Raw genomic sequence first — 14,937 nt, 5'->3', positions numbered from 1 at the left:
AATTCGAATACTAAGGTAGCAGAATGACTATATCTGGACTTTACAATCAGAGTACAAGATGCAAGACATGCCTTGCAAGAAGTCAAGAGAATATTGCAGGCATCAGAGGTAAAGTATGCCATGCTTTACCAATCACAGCTGAGAATAAGCCACAAACTCTTGGTGGCAAAAGGCATGGTGATGCAGTTTCATTTGCTACGGCATACTTTGTAAGAAGAAAAGAAATGGTACTCCACTTTCCTGATCTCAGGACCCTCATGCCCAAGACGATATAGGTGGTTCTAGTGACGTTGAATAATGATTGATATATGATGGCAGAGATACGTATCTCTACGAGTCTTTTAGAGACACTAAGAGTATTCACCCTGTAAATTGACATCCTGATGTACATCATTGCTTTCAGGTTAGTTGTCCAATATAAGTCATACTGCTGAAATATTCCATTCCATGTTTGTTGTATGTTTCTTAAGCTATTTTAATGATCCCAATAATACCAACTAGGTTTGCAAATGATAGTTTGAGGCAGATAAGTGTGGAAGGGAATGGAGTTTGGGGGGTACAGCTATCTTTAGGATAAGATTGTAGGCAAACAGTAGGACACATTGGAGATATTGTTCAAGAAGTCAATGTGTGTATAGATCTGGTTGCACTGTTCCAGTGGAGAAGTTTACATCACAAGTTGAAGTAAAATTTTAAATTGTTATGGTGGAACCCAACCAAAACACAATTAGTGCTGGTGTACCTCTATGGGCATGGTATGGATGTTACCTTTTTGCAGGAGACTTAGATTGACCCATGTTGAAATCCATCCTGTGCTTCTAAATGAGGAAATTTCCAATATGTATACAAAGACGCAAGCAGTAGATTGATAATGGTACTTGGATAGTGTGATACCCTAGCTACACTAATTAATGCACATGCTCCCAGTATGGATTCTCCATATTCTGACTTTGTGTAGACACCACAATTTATTCTGCAACGTGTTTCAACATAACAAGGCTGTGACGAAGACCTGCTTATGTTAAAATGCATTGCCGAATAGATTGCATCTACATGTGAAGTGCTGAGTGCGGACTCTCTTTGTCTCTGTGATGTGTGAGGTTGTGGCAATTATTTGTGATTATCGGGACTCGCACCCATTGTTCCACACCATATCCATGGAACTCTCTTATGATATATATACATCAATGCCAACCAAGGGCACCCTGGTGACTGTTTATAATAAAAAAAAATTTAAAGTTGTCCCTCTGATAGGGTACAAACTCCTCATCGGCCGCAGAGGGGAGTTTGAGGAATTTCCTGGCTATTTTATGGGCACCTGCAAACTACCCACAAGATGGCCTGAAGAAACCTACCAAACTCAAGACATTTTAGAAACCTAGACACCAGGAGGAGTCATGGATTGTATTACTTGTGAGGATGGCAACTACTTTTTGTTTACCCAGAATTCCCTGTACACGCCAGACATTGGTTAAAAAGTATTTCTTCTAATTTCTAACAGAAAGTTCAAGATTGTATGGGGAGCAGCAAAATTACCTACCACCTGCCTGTTTTTAGGTCTCAGAGCTAAGATGGCACGCATGCGCTGTCCCGAACTGAGACCTGGTGTATCCACATCAGGAGCTTCTACCTGCCCATAGGCTTGCCATTGGTTGCAGCCATCGTCACTCCATTATGCGGTCTCACCATTTGGCAGGGCATGCATAAGTCATGCCTCTTGTGGTTTTTAGCACTGCCCAATCGTCCGCTCCAACCACTGTTGAACATTCGCTGTGGCCATTGTGGGCATTGTTTCGGGACTACTTTGTTGTTTTTTTTTTTTTTAAATATCCAGCACGAACGCAGAAGGAGGATTCCCCTTCCACCCTGTTCCCATCCTAATGGGGCATCTGTTACATGTTACCTTTGATCTGAAGCTCCAGTCACATTCTTCTGGTTATGGATGTTTACTGACAGTTGCACTTCCTCCCGGAAATAGTGCAAGCGTGTTTCTAACCCACCAAGTCCCTTCATCGGACTGATTCATAAGAACTGGTAACACGCACACTCCCCCAACTGTATCCCCGAGGGTGACCTTCCCTCAGTACAGACTTCATGCAAAAAGTCCTGAGGATTCTTCCCTAGACTAATTAAAGTATCTTTCAGGAGAGATGCTGCCCCGTGCACTGGCCAGCTGCGCTCAGACAGCTTGAGAACCGTAGCCAGCTCCCTTCTGCACCCTCTTATTTCCTTTCAAAGGCCACATAAGGGGCACCGCAGCCCATGAGATCACCTTTCTTGTTGCAGAAACAGGCTCAGCTCTCAAGGGTTTAGGTCTGAAGTGAAACCCTTCGATGAGTGCACATTGGAGTATTCCACCCCGCCCCAAACTGATTAGGTAATCCTCCCTTAGGCGGCTTATTATTGTGCCAACAGACTGCCCTTTTAAGGCCGATAACTTCCTCTTGCTTCATTCAGCTCGACCATGCGTGTTCTTGGCTTAACAGACAACCTGATACCGGCTGCAGTCTTTCCTTGACTCAAGAGGCTCATTTTGCTTCCTGAAAGGTAACTCTGCTTTCTTCAATCATATGGACCAAAGCACTACCATGCTGTCACTGGTCACATGTTGCAGATTCATGTGTGTTGGTGCAGAACAGAAGTTTTGCACCATGAACATACGAGACAAAGGATAGAACTGGCTATCCACTTCACAATATGACTTTTGCTAGTCACCTGTGCCCTTGGCACAAAGTGTTTAATTGCATTCACCACTTACATGCCTATGTATATACGGCCTATTCCTCTCAAGTGTGCCACACTTTTTCACATCTGTCTCTCTCTTTCACACACGTCCCCTCTCTCTGATGTCTTTAATCCCTCTCTCACACACACCTCTTTTTAGGTCTCGCTAGAGCCAGCGCGTGCGCTGGTCTGGCGAGACATTTAGTACGCAGGTTTTTAAAGTGCTGCCAAAGGCTGCCACCAGCTTGCTCTTACGCGCACAAGCATGCACGCCTCGCTCCGCCTCCCAATGTTCTGTTGCTTATTCAACTTGCAGCTCGAGGCGCGCACGCTTGTCTGTTATTGTTTTACCACTCCCGTGGATTTTTTTTCAGCGCGCGCACACAACACCCAGGCTTTTTTTTCTCCCAGGCTCCGGTTCGCCTGGGAGTAGTAGCATCTCTCACCACTTCCCGTGGGATTACTTGAGAAGCTAGATTTCTGTGGAGCGGTCTGTTGACAGATACGCTTCACTTTCTCTGACAGGTGAGGTCGCAAGGAGAGGTACAGGAGACTTATGAGAAGATGTTGCAAAAAGCGGGTGGAGCAGTGAAGTCACTAGTAGCTTTTAGTAGCTTTTTAAACATGAGTAATGATATAATTTTCTTATGTTGTGATGGCTCTGTAATCCTTCTTGTACATTAAGTTGTTTTCAAGACTATGTTGAGGTACCTAATTTATGGGTTGGGTTGCATGGTAGAGCTGGATTGGATTGTAGTGCTGGGTTGCACTGCAGAGCTCAGTTGCACTGCAGAGCTTGGTTGCACGGGTAGAGCTTGGACTGTGCGGTAGAGCTGGCTTGCATTGTAAACAAGGGGTTGTTAAATTGCACTGTGATCAATATGTGCTCTCACCACTGCATTCTTATGTTTTTGTTCTTTTCTGTCTCTGTATGTGGAGGCCAGCAGGGCTCTTTTTATTTTTTAATCAGATTTTGTATTTTTGACTCCTCGAGTCTTCTTTGGTGCTTCGGTATGTTTACACTGATGACAATCTTCTGCATATTGATTTTGTCGATTATTGAACATTTAACTGATTCATAATGTTACTTGTTGGCCTTAATTGGATGTACTTTTTCAGCCGGAGGAAGCATGATTGCCTTAAAAAAACAAGCATTTTCATAGCCAATAGGTCTTGCCTTTGGGACCTTATACGTATTTAGTTATGCAGCACAATATCCTTGGTGCAACAACATCAACTGTTGCATGGCTAAACACTTATAAGGTCCCAAAGGTGAGACCTATTGGCTATGCCAATGCTTGTTCTCTGTTTCTCACCTGTCTCTCTGTAGCATCATTTTCCTCTCTTCCTTGTGTTATTTATCCCTTCATCATTTTTACATTCCAACCTCTCCCCCACCTTCTCTCCCCTCCTACCCCCTCTATATTTCTTCATTCCTTTACATGCTTGGGAGCAGTAGCAGGTACAGCGATGCATTTTACAGGGATTGGATCTAGTTGCAAAATAACTAATAGTTTTGAAAGTGTGTTACTTTGCTTAGATCCACTTGCTGCTGAGCGTTTTTATGCCTTCTCGTGCATGTGATGTAGCGGAGAGGCACACCAAGCTAACAAGGCTTACTAGAGCCTTGTTTAGCTTTTGTCTGTGATACTGCCCTTCCTATCTCTGACCCCAGGGCTCACAAGGACAGTTCCAGTGGCCACAGGAGACAAGCCAGTGGTTTCAAATGACACTCATGGCAACCTCTAAATGATATCCATGATTACAGGACAAGACGAGGATGGACTCGGTTAGGCAAAGAGGCGTAAGGCTGCTAAAACAATTCTAAACCCCAGATTGGTCCTCAGCAAGGACTACATCGCAGACACCATATTCTGCCAGTGGAGCAAAGAACTACTCTGGTACCCCTAATAATTTGGCAACATTGTATGGTAGTGGGGTAGGTAAACCATAAATATGCAACAAGTTATGTTAGTGGGAAAGTAAACTTTCCTGCCTCTCCAAAGCAGGCTGTGCTGGTCTCTCTCCACATTATTTGCTCTTCTTGACCACCCCTCCACTACTACCTTCCCTGACTTGCGCAGCTGGGGCTGGGGTGGGCACTGGATCCTGCTGCTCCGAAATCAACACACACCAGTTAATCTCCTCACCGCATAATTACTAGCCACATAATTCCAATGCACACCATGCCACATATTTCCACTGTTATACAAATGACAGGAGTAAACCCTTTAAACCGTGTTGGGATTAGGGTAGAGAGTGTGAGAATAACATATGGTATCCCAACTGGTATAATTCAAAGACAATTAGGCAAGATATGCATACAACATTATCTTAAGGAGACTCTTCTTGTTTTCATGTATGTGCTCGTGGCATCATATTTCATACAGAAATGTAAAGAAAGGAAAGAAGGTAAGCAGGGATCAGTGTTCTCACTAATGTGCATGTCTCGGACAGAAACATTAGATGCTGCTATAGACTATACATAGTACAAGCTGGGCTGTTGGGTGACAGAGGCTTGCACATTTCTGATGTACATTTGATTATTTTGTAACCACTGGACTAGTATTAGGCCTTCATGCTACACTTGGATCGTATCTGAGCAAGAAACGATTCTATTGCTGCCTGTAGCACCAAAGTACACCAAATGTGTGTGTGTGTGTGTGTGTGTGTATATGTCAAACTACTGTGCTATAACTGGACATCTGAGGATGGCTTTTAAGCACTCTCTTGTCCTCCTACCAAAGAAAAACATGAGCCATCTCTTTGTATATCTATCCAGTGTTTTTGTTGCAGTACATCTATTCAGTTAGTGTTATTGTTGCAGTACAGCTATTCTGTTAGTGTTTTTTGGCAGTACTTCTAATCCGTTCGGGTGTTGCAGTAGAGGGGTATTTTGAGTGTGCTTCAGGAATGTATAATGCCAAAAATAAAATCCAAACTTTGTTTTATAGAAGAGTGATTGAAAACATATCTAGGCACTGTAAAAAAAGAAATACATTTTGATGAAATGGGCCATTTTAAAATGGCATTGAGCCTAGCAGATCCGAAAAACATTCCAACACCTGTCAATCCTGAACTGCGGTTCCTCAGAACATGGACTGTGGTCAAATGGTGCCCTTTGAGTCAAGCCTCCGACTGGAGCTTAGCGTCTGCAGTTAGACTAGGACCTGAAACCCTAGCCCACCCCGTCGGCTACATGGTATAAATGAAATGTCATTTACATAATTCCCACATTACATGAGCTCCTAACCCCTACTGAAATAAGTGGTTGGGCAAGGCGGCCTCTTGGACTAATGTATTTTTATCATAAGTCCGTGAAAAACCTGCAGCAGGTATCAGCAAAGGATTCAACATAGTTTATCTGAGAATTCTCCCTTCTAAGGTCTGTAAAATAAGGACCATTTACTAATGCTGTTGGATAGTAGTCATCTCCTGTTTATTGTGCCTTGAAGTCTGTAGAGGGTGCTATGGTCTTCATCAAGAGTGAAGGTGTCAGATGTTTTCCCATGGGCCGCAGAAGATGCTGTGATTGTGGGGCACCCACATTACTGTACGCTGTCATGCCCGGGTAAGCTAGTCTACATATCTAATGCACTAATTCTTCTAGCCTGGATGACAGGGGAGAGAGTAATGGTAGTAAAAGGGAGGGGCTGGCTTTTTTCAATTCTCGCCTAGGGCGCCAAAACACCTAGAAATGGCTCTGGGACGATCAACTGTACAGCATGCCCTCCTAGTGTCTGAGACTACTCTAGTATGTACATCAGCATTTGCATGTTGCAGCTTTACCTTACACTTTGCGGTATCCTTGCAATGAAATAAATCACCTAAGCAACTTCCAGTTGTCACATTCCTTGGCCCTCCGCGACCGCGAGAGCTTATGGTTTGTCCAGACGATGCACGTTTTCTGAAACAAACATGGGGGTGGAAGGCCTTCATCGCTCATCTTATTACATTAGTCTTTCTCAGCCTTCGCCTAGCTCTTTTTGCTGCCTCAGACCTGATGACTGAAGGTAACGACTAGATGTTCAGTGTCCATGCCATTCTTTGTGCCAAAAGGGCATCCGCAGACTTGTCAGCGGTATCTGTCTGCATTTCGAAGAGCCTGTGGTTATTAGGCACAGAAAGGGAATCAGCACACATGGCACTCTGAAGCTTAGTACCTGGAGTCCTTAATCAATGGCAATGGATTGAGGGGGCTCTAAATCAGGCTTCCCCTGAACTAACCCTACAGCCCATGTTTGGGCCAGCTTCACTTCTGTTCAGAAACCCACCATTATTCAAGAAGCCACCTAAAAGACTGATGTGTAGTACCTCAGGGTTGAACTATACACAAATAATTAATGTCAGATTGCCTGTCCAATACTTTGTCTCTGTACATGTGCTATGGTGAGTTGAAGCGCTTTTGATTTTTTACCCTGCTCTTTGAAAACACTCCTAATCGCTGTGTAAGTGAACTGTTCTTCTGAAGTTTGCACATGCACTAAGTAGGTTATTCTTTGTCTGACTTTAAGCACCCCCTCACTCCATTTTGTACGCCTAGTGGGTTGCGTGACTAAGTGGAAACTATTTAGAAGTATGACTTTATGTCTTGAATCTACAATGATTGCTTTGCATAATAGTTCTAACCATGACATCATATATTTGTATTCTGTTCCCACAGACACTGTGCTTGCTTTGGATGTGTTCAAGAAAGGTTTGATGTTCTCCAGCTGTGGTAAGGTATGTTCTACCTCTGTCTGCATGTGCTCTATTTCATTTAGAATAGAAAGCAATGTCTTATTTGGAGATAGAGTTGTTTTTTTCTATATATATTTACGCTTCCATCACTGTTGGAGCTTTCAGTTTGTAACTATGTGGAGCTTGGCCTGATTTCACTGTAGCATGATCACTAAGTGCAAGAGTTCGCTGGAACCTGCAGTAACCTTACACCATTAGACAAGCAACATGTAGCACATGCTTTATAGAACCACCCCAGCTGCTGAAAGCCCCCCCTCTAACAATTCCGTTCCAACGTAGTGCGACGCGAAGTTAATTTGCTGTAGCACCATATTATCAAGGTGCAGTGTCAAATGGGGGGGGGAATCATCTTTGGGCTCATTCCCTTTACCGACGTTTACCGTTCCCATATGCATGCATGGCAGAGGGGCCTGTTCTTTTTTTGCGCTCACCCACAGTTGTGGATTCTGTTATAGGGATCTGCGTGCACAGGCACAACCTGTTCTAAGACTCTCCCTAGTGACAGGACCTGGAATTGAAAAATATTCCTAATGTTATCAGGTACTTCTGACAGTCTTTCCTCCTCTTTTTAGATCTAGTTCCTGGGCTCCGGTTCTTGTTTAAATTTATTTTCTAAATAGCCAAGTGTCAATCTCTAGCCCCCGATTTCGATATGAACTAAGCCATCAAATTGCTTCCCTCTTCTTAAGTACCTGGACACATCTGTATGCCTACTTTCCATCTCTCTCTTGATCTTCCTGCCACTGCTGTCGTCTTCACAATCATTTTCTTGTACAGCATCCAATGTTGGTCAAACTGGCCTTTTGACTTCTCATGTGAGGCCTTAATCCCCAGATTATAGCTTTCCCTAATGCTTTCTATGTACCTGCTGTCATACACTGTTTCATAGAGACTATTCTATGTGATCTCTTCTTCACTAAGGCAGCTTACACATTCCTTAGGTGCTCCAAGTTTTCGATGTAGTTGCTGCCATTTACCCTTTCATCTCAACAGCGTGTTCTTTTCCCACGCCCCCTGCCCTATTCTTCTTGTGATTACATCATCTCAACCTGTGGTTTACTCCATCCGGCTTCCGACCACTCCTGCTTCCTTCAATACCAGACTCCTTTCCTTCCAAGTACAGCTAACCATGGCTCTGTTTCCCTCTTGGTCAGGTTACCTATTGCAAACGCTTCCCTGGATTCTGCCCTCTGTCCTCAAAAAAAGCCATGATTTCTTGAGAGAAATACATCCTAACAATATGCCCTATGATGACTCATATGACTGGCTTCGTCTTATAAAGCATTGTACAGATTAAGAAAGCGAACACCTTCACAGGTGCGGTGTGAGTAGAAAAGATATCAAGAGAGCGTAGAGACTTCTGCTTAAAAGCGTGACATTGGCCTCCTTTTAAATCTCACATTGTTTGTAAATCATTATCAGATAATAAGCACTGTTCGGAGGGGGTGGATAGGGATAACTGGTTTCACTCCCAATGGAATTAGGGGATTTCAGCATTGTAGGTCAGAGCCCGTGAAGTCCACTAAACTATTAACCTATGTTTAGGGAGCGGTATTTCGGAGAGTGAAGGACATGTGGCGTTGAATCTATGGTTGTGCATTGGATGATAATTGGGCACTTCCATCATACAGCTGAGCTTCCAATGTTTGTCTTATTGCTTTGGCTGGTTATCAGTGGCTCTGCTGAGTATCCAGTAACATTGATGGTGGAGATCCAGAGTGTGCAGAATCAATGGGGCTGCAGAAGAACAGCGGTTTTGATAGTGGTTTAAAATGTGGATGCTCTGAAGTGCCAGCCCATACCAATGGTGAAGCATATCTGTGGGCAAGTTTGAGCAAAGAATGTCTATTGCTTTGGGTTAGGAAAGGAGCCCTGGTGTATGCACACTTGTCGGCATAGCACTTAAACATAAATGATAAAAGCACGGTCTGTGGCTACTACACAGTCTCCTGTACCAACACGTCATATAATGCCTCCCTGTAGCATGGATATTGAGTCTGATGCATGCTATTAACAGCGGGACATTCCAAGGCATGCTGGGAGCTATAGACCCCTTTTGAGCTCCTGACAATTGGAGTCTCCTTCCTTTATCCCACAGTAGCCAGTTTCTAGACACTCAAGTTTCCCTTAGACAATGAGTCACATGAATGGATAACGTACCTCAGTGCAGAATTGCTGCTTTCTTCAGTTCCATGTCTTCCATTGAGATATGGTGATTGAAGAAGGATGATTTGGATGAGCCACATCGGAACAGAAGAATCAAAAGACTGAAGGCTGAACATCCCCATTATAATCCGGTCACCTTAACATTCAGGTTTTACATGGGTGAGAGAAGTCTCTCTTTCAGCACTGACCTTTCACAGAGGTCACTCACACAGGGAAGACTCTTCAGACTTTCACCCTGCTGCTCATGGGAGCCTTTTCTAGTGTTCCCAAAAAATCAAAACATGGAGAATCTGTTACAGTAACATAATTCAATGTTCATGGAACCAACAAAAGAAAATGCACAGTGGAAAAGTAAAGTTTGAGGCTGTATTGGGTGCATGGTGAGGGGAACTGGCATCTTGGTGCAGTGGTGTGAAAACACTTGGTGGCAGTCAGATCTTTGTTGATTAGTAAATACTATTTACAGATCGTTTTAAGAGGCCTTATGAAGAGTTCATTGTGATACATTTTCAAGATGTATTCTAGAATCACAGAGATTGATTTTCTAGACCCCTTGGCAGCAAGGACGCGATCAATAAGCCAATCCAAGACAGAAAACCAGCTGAACTGCAACCACTCCACCAGCCACTGAGCAAAGTTAGCACAAAATGCATTTCAGATAACGATCAGCCCCAGGAGATATTGCAGTGAGAGTTAGTGGAACCCCATACCCGCTATCATTAATGAACAACAAACTCAAGAACACTAGAAAATGGGGAATACATTTTAAAAATTTATTTTTAAAATCAAAACCCTAATCTAGTGCACATGATATGAATTGGAACCAGAAAGCAAACACATGCAATGGCTAATAGGAGTGTGCATAAAAAAATACCACTCTTACATTATTATTATTATTTTTATTAGCAATCCTACGTATATTTTGCTACTTCTAGGCACTATTCTATTTCTAGCATAGGAGAAAATAAAATCTGTTTTGTTCAAAGATGATTCACACCCACATACCGGTTTGAACAATAGAGTGCTTTGTTCAAATGGTGTGGCAAGGCCTTGCTATTCATGTTGCATAATTCCACCAGCTGTACTGATATATGTAGACAACCAGGAAACGTAAGCACCTCTTGCATAGCCTTCAAGTCAGAATCCATGATGTGATTCTGTGCAGCCTGTCCCAGTGTAACCCCTGCATAAAGGTTTCCTCTCTAACCCTTTTTTCCTTGTGTTAGGCTTTTATAACCTTTTTCATTGTTATAAGAACTCTGAGTAAGCAATGATCAGAGAGTGGCATGATGCCATTGAAAAATTTTCATTCTGCTAGATGGTGTTCTTTGAACAACAACAATGTTGACTTTCTAGATACCCTGTAGAAATTAATAACAAATACTTCAAGACTGAACAAACAGCACTTGGATTTAATCCTAAAATATATGTACGCAATACTTGGTCATCATGTTTCAGAAGATTAAATCATCAACTAAATATGCATTCTGTTAACCACATGCATTTACTCTTGATTGACTGACATTTGTAACCCAAACAGGGGATTAACTGGAAAGGAAAAGACTTAATATTTGTGATAATGGGCCTTTCTAGACTCCACTGTGTGGATGATGCTCTAGTTATTTCATATCTACATGCTTGAATTAATGATTTATTATGTCTTTACAGGATAGGAGCGTGCGAGTTTGGCGGATGGATAAAACCACAGGGGAGGTGCAATGCGTGGCACAAGGATCGGGACACACTCATGGTGTGGGCGCTATGTCTTGTTCAAGGTAAAACTATTCTTTTGTATATCTTCTGCTTGTACTAAATGATTTCGCTCGCTGCTACTAATGTGCCTCCCTGTGCCAAATGCAGCACTGTAGTGAGTGTGTCCAGCTGCTCAGGGATGTAGAGGATGGATAGCATATTAGGTGTGCCAGTACAATATAGTAGCAAAATATTCTGCAAAGTTACTGACATTGCAGATAATCCTGCAGAGTGGCACAGAGGATATCCAAGTCTCGCATCTTAATTTTTGGTTCAAGGTGTAGTAATCTGACTTGGGTCTTACAGTTTGCTGAATTTGTCCTAATAAAACACAGTTTATTTTCTTCACATTGAGGCTAATATAAACTTGTGTATAAATTAAGGTCTGGTTACAAGCGAATAAGCTTTTTTATTGAGGACATTTCTAAGCTGCTGGATCATGGATGTTAAAGTTACAAAAAAGCATGTTTACGTCAGCATTATAATCCTAGACCTACCCAAAACATCCTAGAGAATTGAATATGATTCTTTTAGCCAATTTGTTTGTATAAATTAAGGTCTGGTTACAAGCGAGTAAGCTTTTTATTGAGGACATTTCTAAGCTGCTGTATCATGGATGTTAAAGTTACAAAAAAGCATGTTTACTTCAGCATTCTAATCCTAGACCTACCCAGAACATCCTAGAGCATTGAATATGATTCTTTTAGCCAATTTTTCACCCGGTGAACAATAAAGCTTCACAGTATATGTATGAACTGTAAGTGTTCTTTGTAGCATACCAGCCATTGCAGAATATTTTCTTAGTCCTCTGTGTGATCACTTACCTCTCCAGTGCTTTCTCTTTACAGTTGGGGTAGCAGACTCGTGAGATTGTAATGAGTTTGATTTTTTCTCTTAGGCTTTTACTTACGTTGCATGGTTATGATTATGCTCCACCGATCATGGTGCTCTTAATACCTACACCCATCCCTCTACCTGTCCAACTAATGTTTTCTCTATACTGACATCATTTCATGAGTTCACTGACCAATAACTCACACCGGTGGTCCGACATAATAATTTAAACTGAGGGCTCTGCAATTACAAATGGGCCCCAGTCACAGGCCCCTTCAGCTAAATTAAAAGAGGAATTTTGATATCCTCATAACTCTTATACCCTCTGCATCAATCTACAAAAACTGATAAATTTTAGGGAATGGCTCATAATGGGCTGTTGGGTGTGAATGTCTACAAGACCGCCATAACTTAACATTGCACGTGTATTTGTAAAGCCATGTTCGCCGAAAAGGGTATCTTGCCACTGAAATAACAGATGTTTATTGTTGTCCAACTCAGTGGTACTCTTTTTAAATGCTTGAAAGGATGAAAGATTGAGTGAGGCTGTGTGACTCCCCATGATTCTTTCCAGTCAAACCTAGATCCTTGAAGTGGATACATTAGTCCACTGAGCCACCGGGCTTGGCTTCTATTGCCTCTCAGCCCATGTAATGCAGAGCAACTGAGTACCCCCAGGTCACAAACATTTCAAATATCTGCAAGCCTGTGCTTTATAGATATGTGTATGGATTATCAAGACAGGGAAAGGAGGCATCACTGTACCTGCAGGTTTATGTAACTACTGGTAAATGGGAGCAGTTGAGTGGTTTGTCCCTGCAGTCCTAAGAACACACTAGCACCAGGGCTAGCTGTACACTGTGACTTGTCCAGTCACAGATGCAATTGTACAGATGTCCACCTAGCACTAAAAGCAGAGCTGTACATCGCTCAGTTGGTTTGTTCCTCCACACAGACAACACAGCTGTCTCACTCATCACAGATTTCAGAACTACCGTTCACCTGTCATTGTCTGCACACTATCCCTCACTTTGCCAAATGCATCTGAGCTACCCATCAGCTTTGCAGAAAGCTCCCTTGCTCTACTGATCAATATCTCTCTCAGACAAACTGCAAAGTTGTCCCTCGCCTGTCTCTAACATCAGAGCCACCTTTCAGCTGTTGCGGACATCACAGCCACCTTAAATTGGATAAAGACAATAGAGGTATGCCTCGCTCTTATGAGCTATTCCATTTCACTCTGGCTCAGGGAACCAGGTAAGAATGAACCTGAGAACATGAGGCCTTGCGGGAAGGAGAACCTCGGATGACACTTGAGGGACAGGGACACCAAGGGGAGTTGAGGTACAGGGAACGAAGGCTCAAAGGGACTCCAACAACAGAGCAGCATTGGGATGGGAAGTTTCCAGGCACAACAGCACACCCAAGAAAAACAGACCAGTGCATGATAGGGCTATACCTGCCCTACTACAAGGAGACAAGGAATCAAGAAGCCAGGGTGGCATGTTTCCATGGGAGCCTAGACCATGAACAATGCACCCTAGATATGGATCCACAGATAGTCCATTAGAAAGACTCAGGAGTGTAAGTGCCCAGTTCTTTTGGAAAGGCACAAGACCAGTTGCTGCTATGCAACACTGCTACAGCCGATACAGGTGCGAGCTAGCTTTCGTATAAAAAACTATTCTTTTTTCAACCTTAATTTAGGCAAGGATGGAAGGTTGTAAGACTCCCTCCCCTTTTACCCATACCCTACAAACACCAACCCACTCTTTTGTTCAGGAACTAAATCACCCATGGGAGATGCTACCCTATTTGAAACACATCAGCATACAAATGCCCACCCAAAGAGCCAAGAGAACAGCAGACCAATGCCCCACAAGTCCCAAGAGAACAGCAGACCAGTGCCCACACAAAGCACCAAGAGAACAACAGACCAATGCCCCCTCAAAGCTCCAGAAGAACAGCAGACCAATGCCCACATAAAGCAGCAAGAGAACAGCAGACCAATGCCCTCACAAGGAGCAAGAGAAAAGCCGACCAGTGCCCACACAAAGCACCAGTAGAACAGCAGACCAATGCCCAAACAGGGCAGCAAGAGAACAGCAGACCAATGCCCACATACAGCAGCAAGAGAACAGCAGAACAATGCCCACAGAAAGCAGCAAGAGAACAGCAGAACAATGCCCACACAATGCGCCAAGAGAGCGGCAGACCAATGCCCACACAAAGCACCAAGAGAACAACAGACCAATGCCCTTACAAAGCAGCAAGAGAAAAGAAGGCCATTGCCCACACAAAGCACCAGTAGAACAGCTGACCAATGCCCACATAAAGCTCCAGTAGAACAGCAGACCAATGCCCAGATAAAGCTGCAAGAGAACAGCAGACCAATGCCCTTACAAAGCAACAAGAGAAAAGAAGACCATTGCCCACACAAAGCACCAGTAGAGCAGCAGACTAATGACCACATAAAGCAGCAAGAGATCAGCAGACCATTGCCCACACAAAGCACCAAGAGAGCAGCAGACCATTGCCCACACAAAGCACCAAGAGAGCAGCAGACTAATGCCCACACAAAGCACCAAGAGAGCAGCAGACCAATGCCTATGCAAAGTACCAAGAGAGCAGCAGACTAATGCCCACACAAAGCAGCAAGAGAACAGCTGGCCAATGCCCACACAAAGCACCAAGAGAGCAGCAGACCAATGCCAATACAAA

At 43.3% G+C, this 14,937-nt stretch overlaps 1 protein-coding gene across 2 annotated transcripts in view; it reads left to right on the top strand.

Moving 5' to 3' along the window:
• TBL3 (transducin beta like 3) overlaps positions 1–14,937 on the top strand; it is a 197,719-nt gene that overhangs the window by 127,589 nt on the left and 55,193 nt on the right. For both annotated transcript variants that reach the window (XM_078664866.1, XM_078664865.1), the window contains 2 exons: positions 7,388–7,446; positions 11,299–11,405. In XM_078664866.1, coding sequence (XP_078520992.1) covers positions 7,388–7,446; positions 11,299–11,405 — 166 coding nt within the window. The remainder of the gene's footprint in view (positions 1–7,387; positions 7,447–11,298; positions 11,406–14,937) is intronic.

This window comes from Lissotriton helveticus, chromosome 10 (assembly GCF_964261635.1).
Source record: "Lissotriton helveticus chromosome 10, aLisHel1.1, whole genome shotgun sequence".
In the NCBI taxonomy this organism is placed as follows: Eukaryota; Metazoa; Chordata; class Amphibia; order Caudata; family Salamandridae; genus Lissotriton; species Lissotriton helveticus.
The sequence above is the reverse complement of the archived record's forward strand: the minus strand, read 5'-3'. Positions and strand labels throughout refer to the sequence as shown.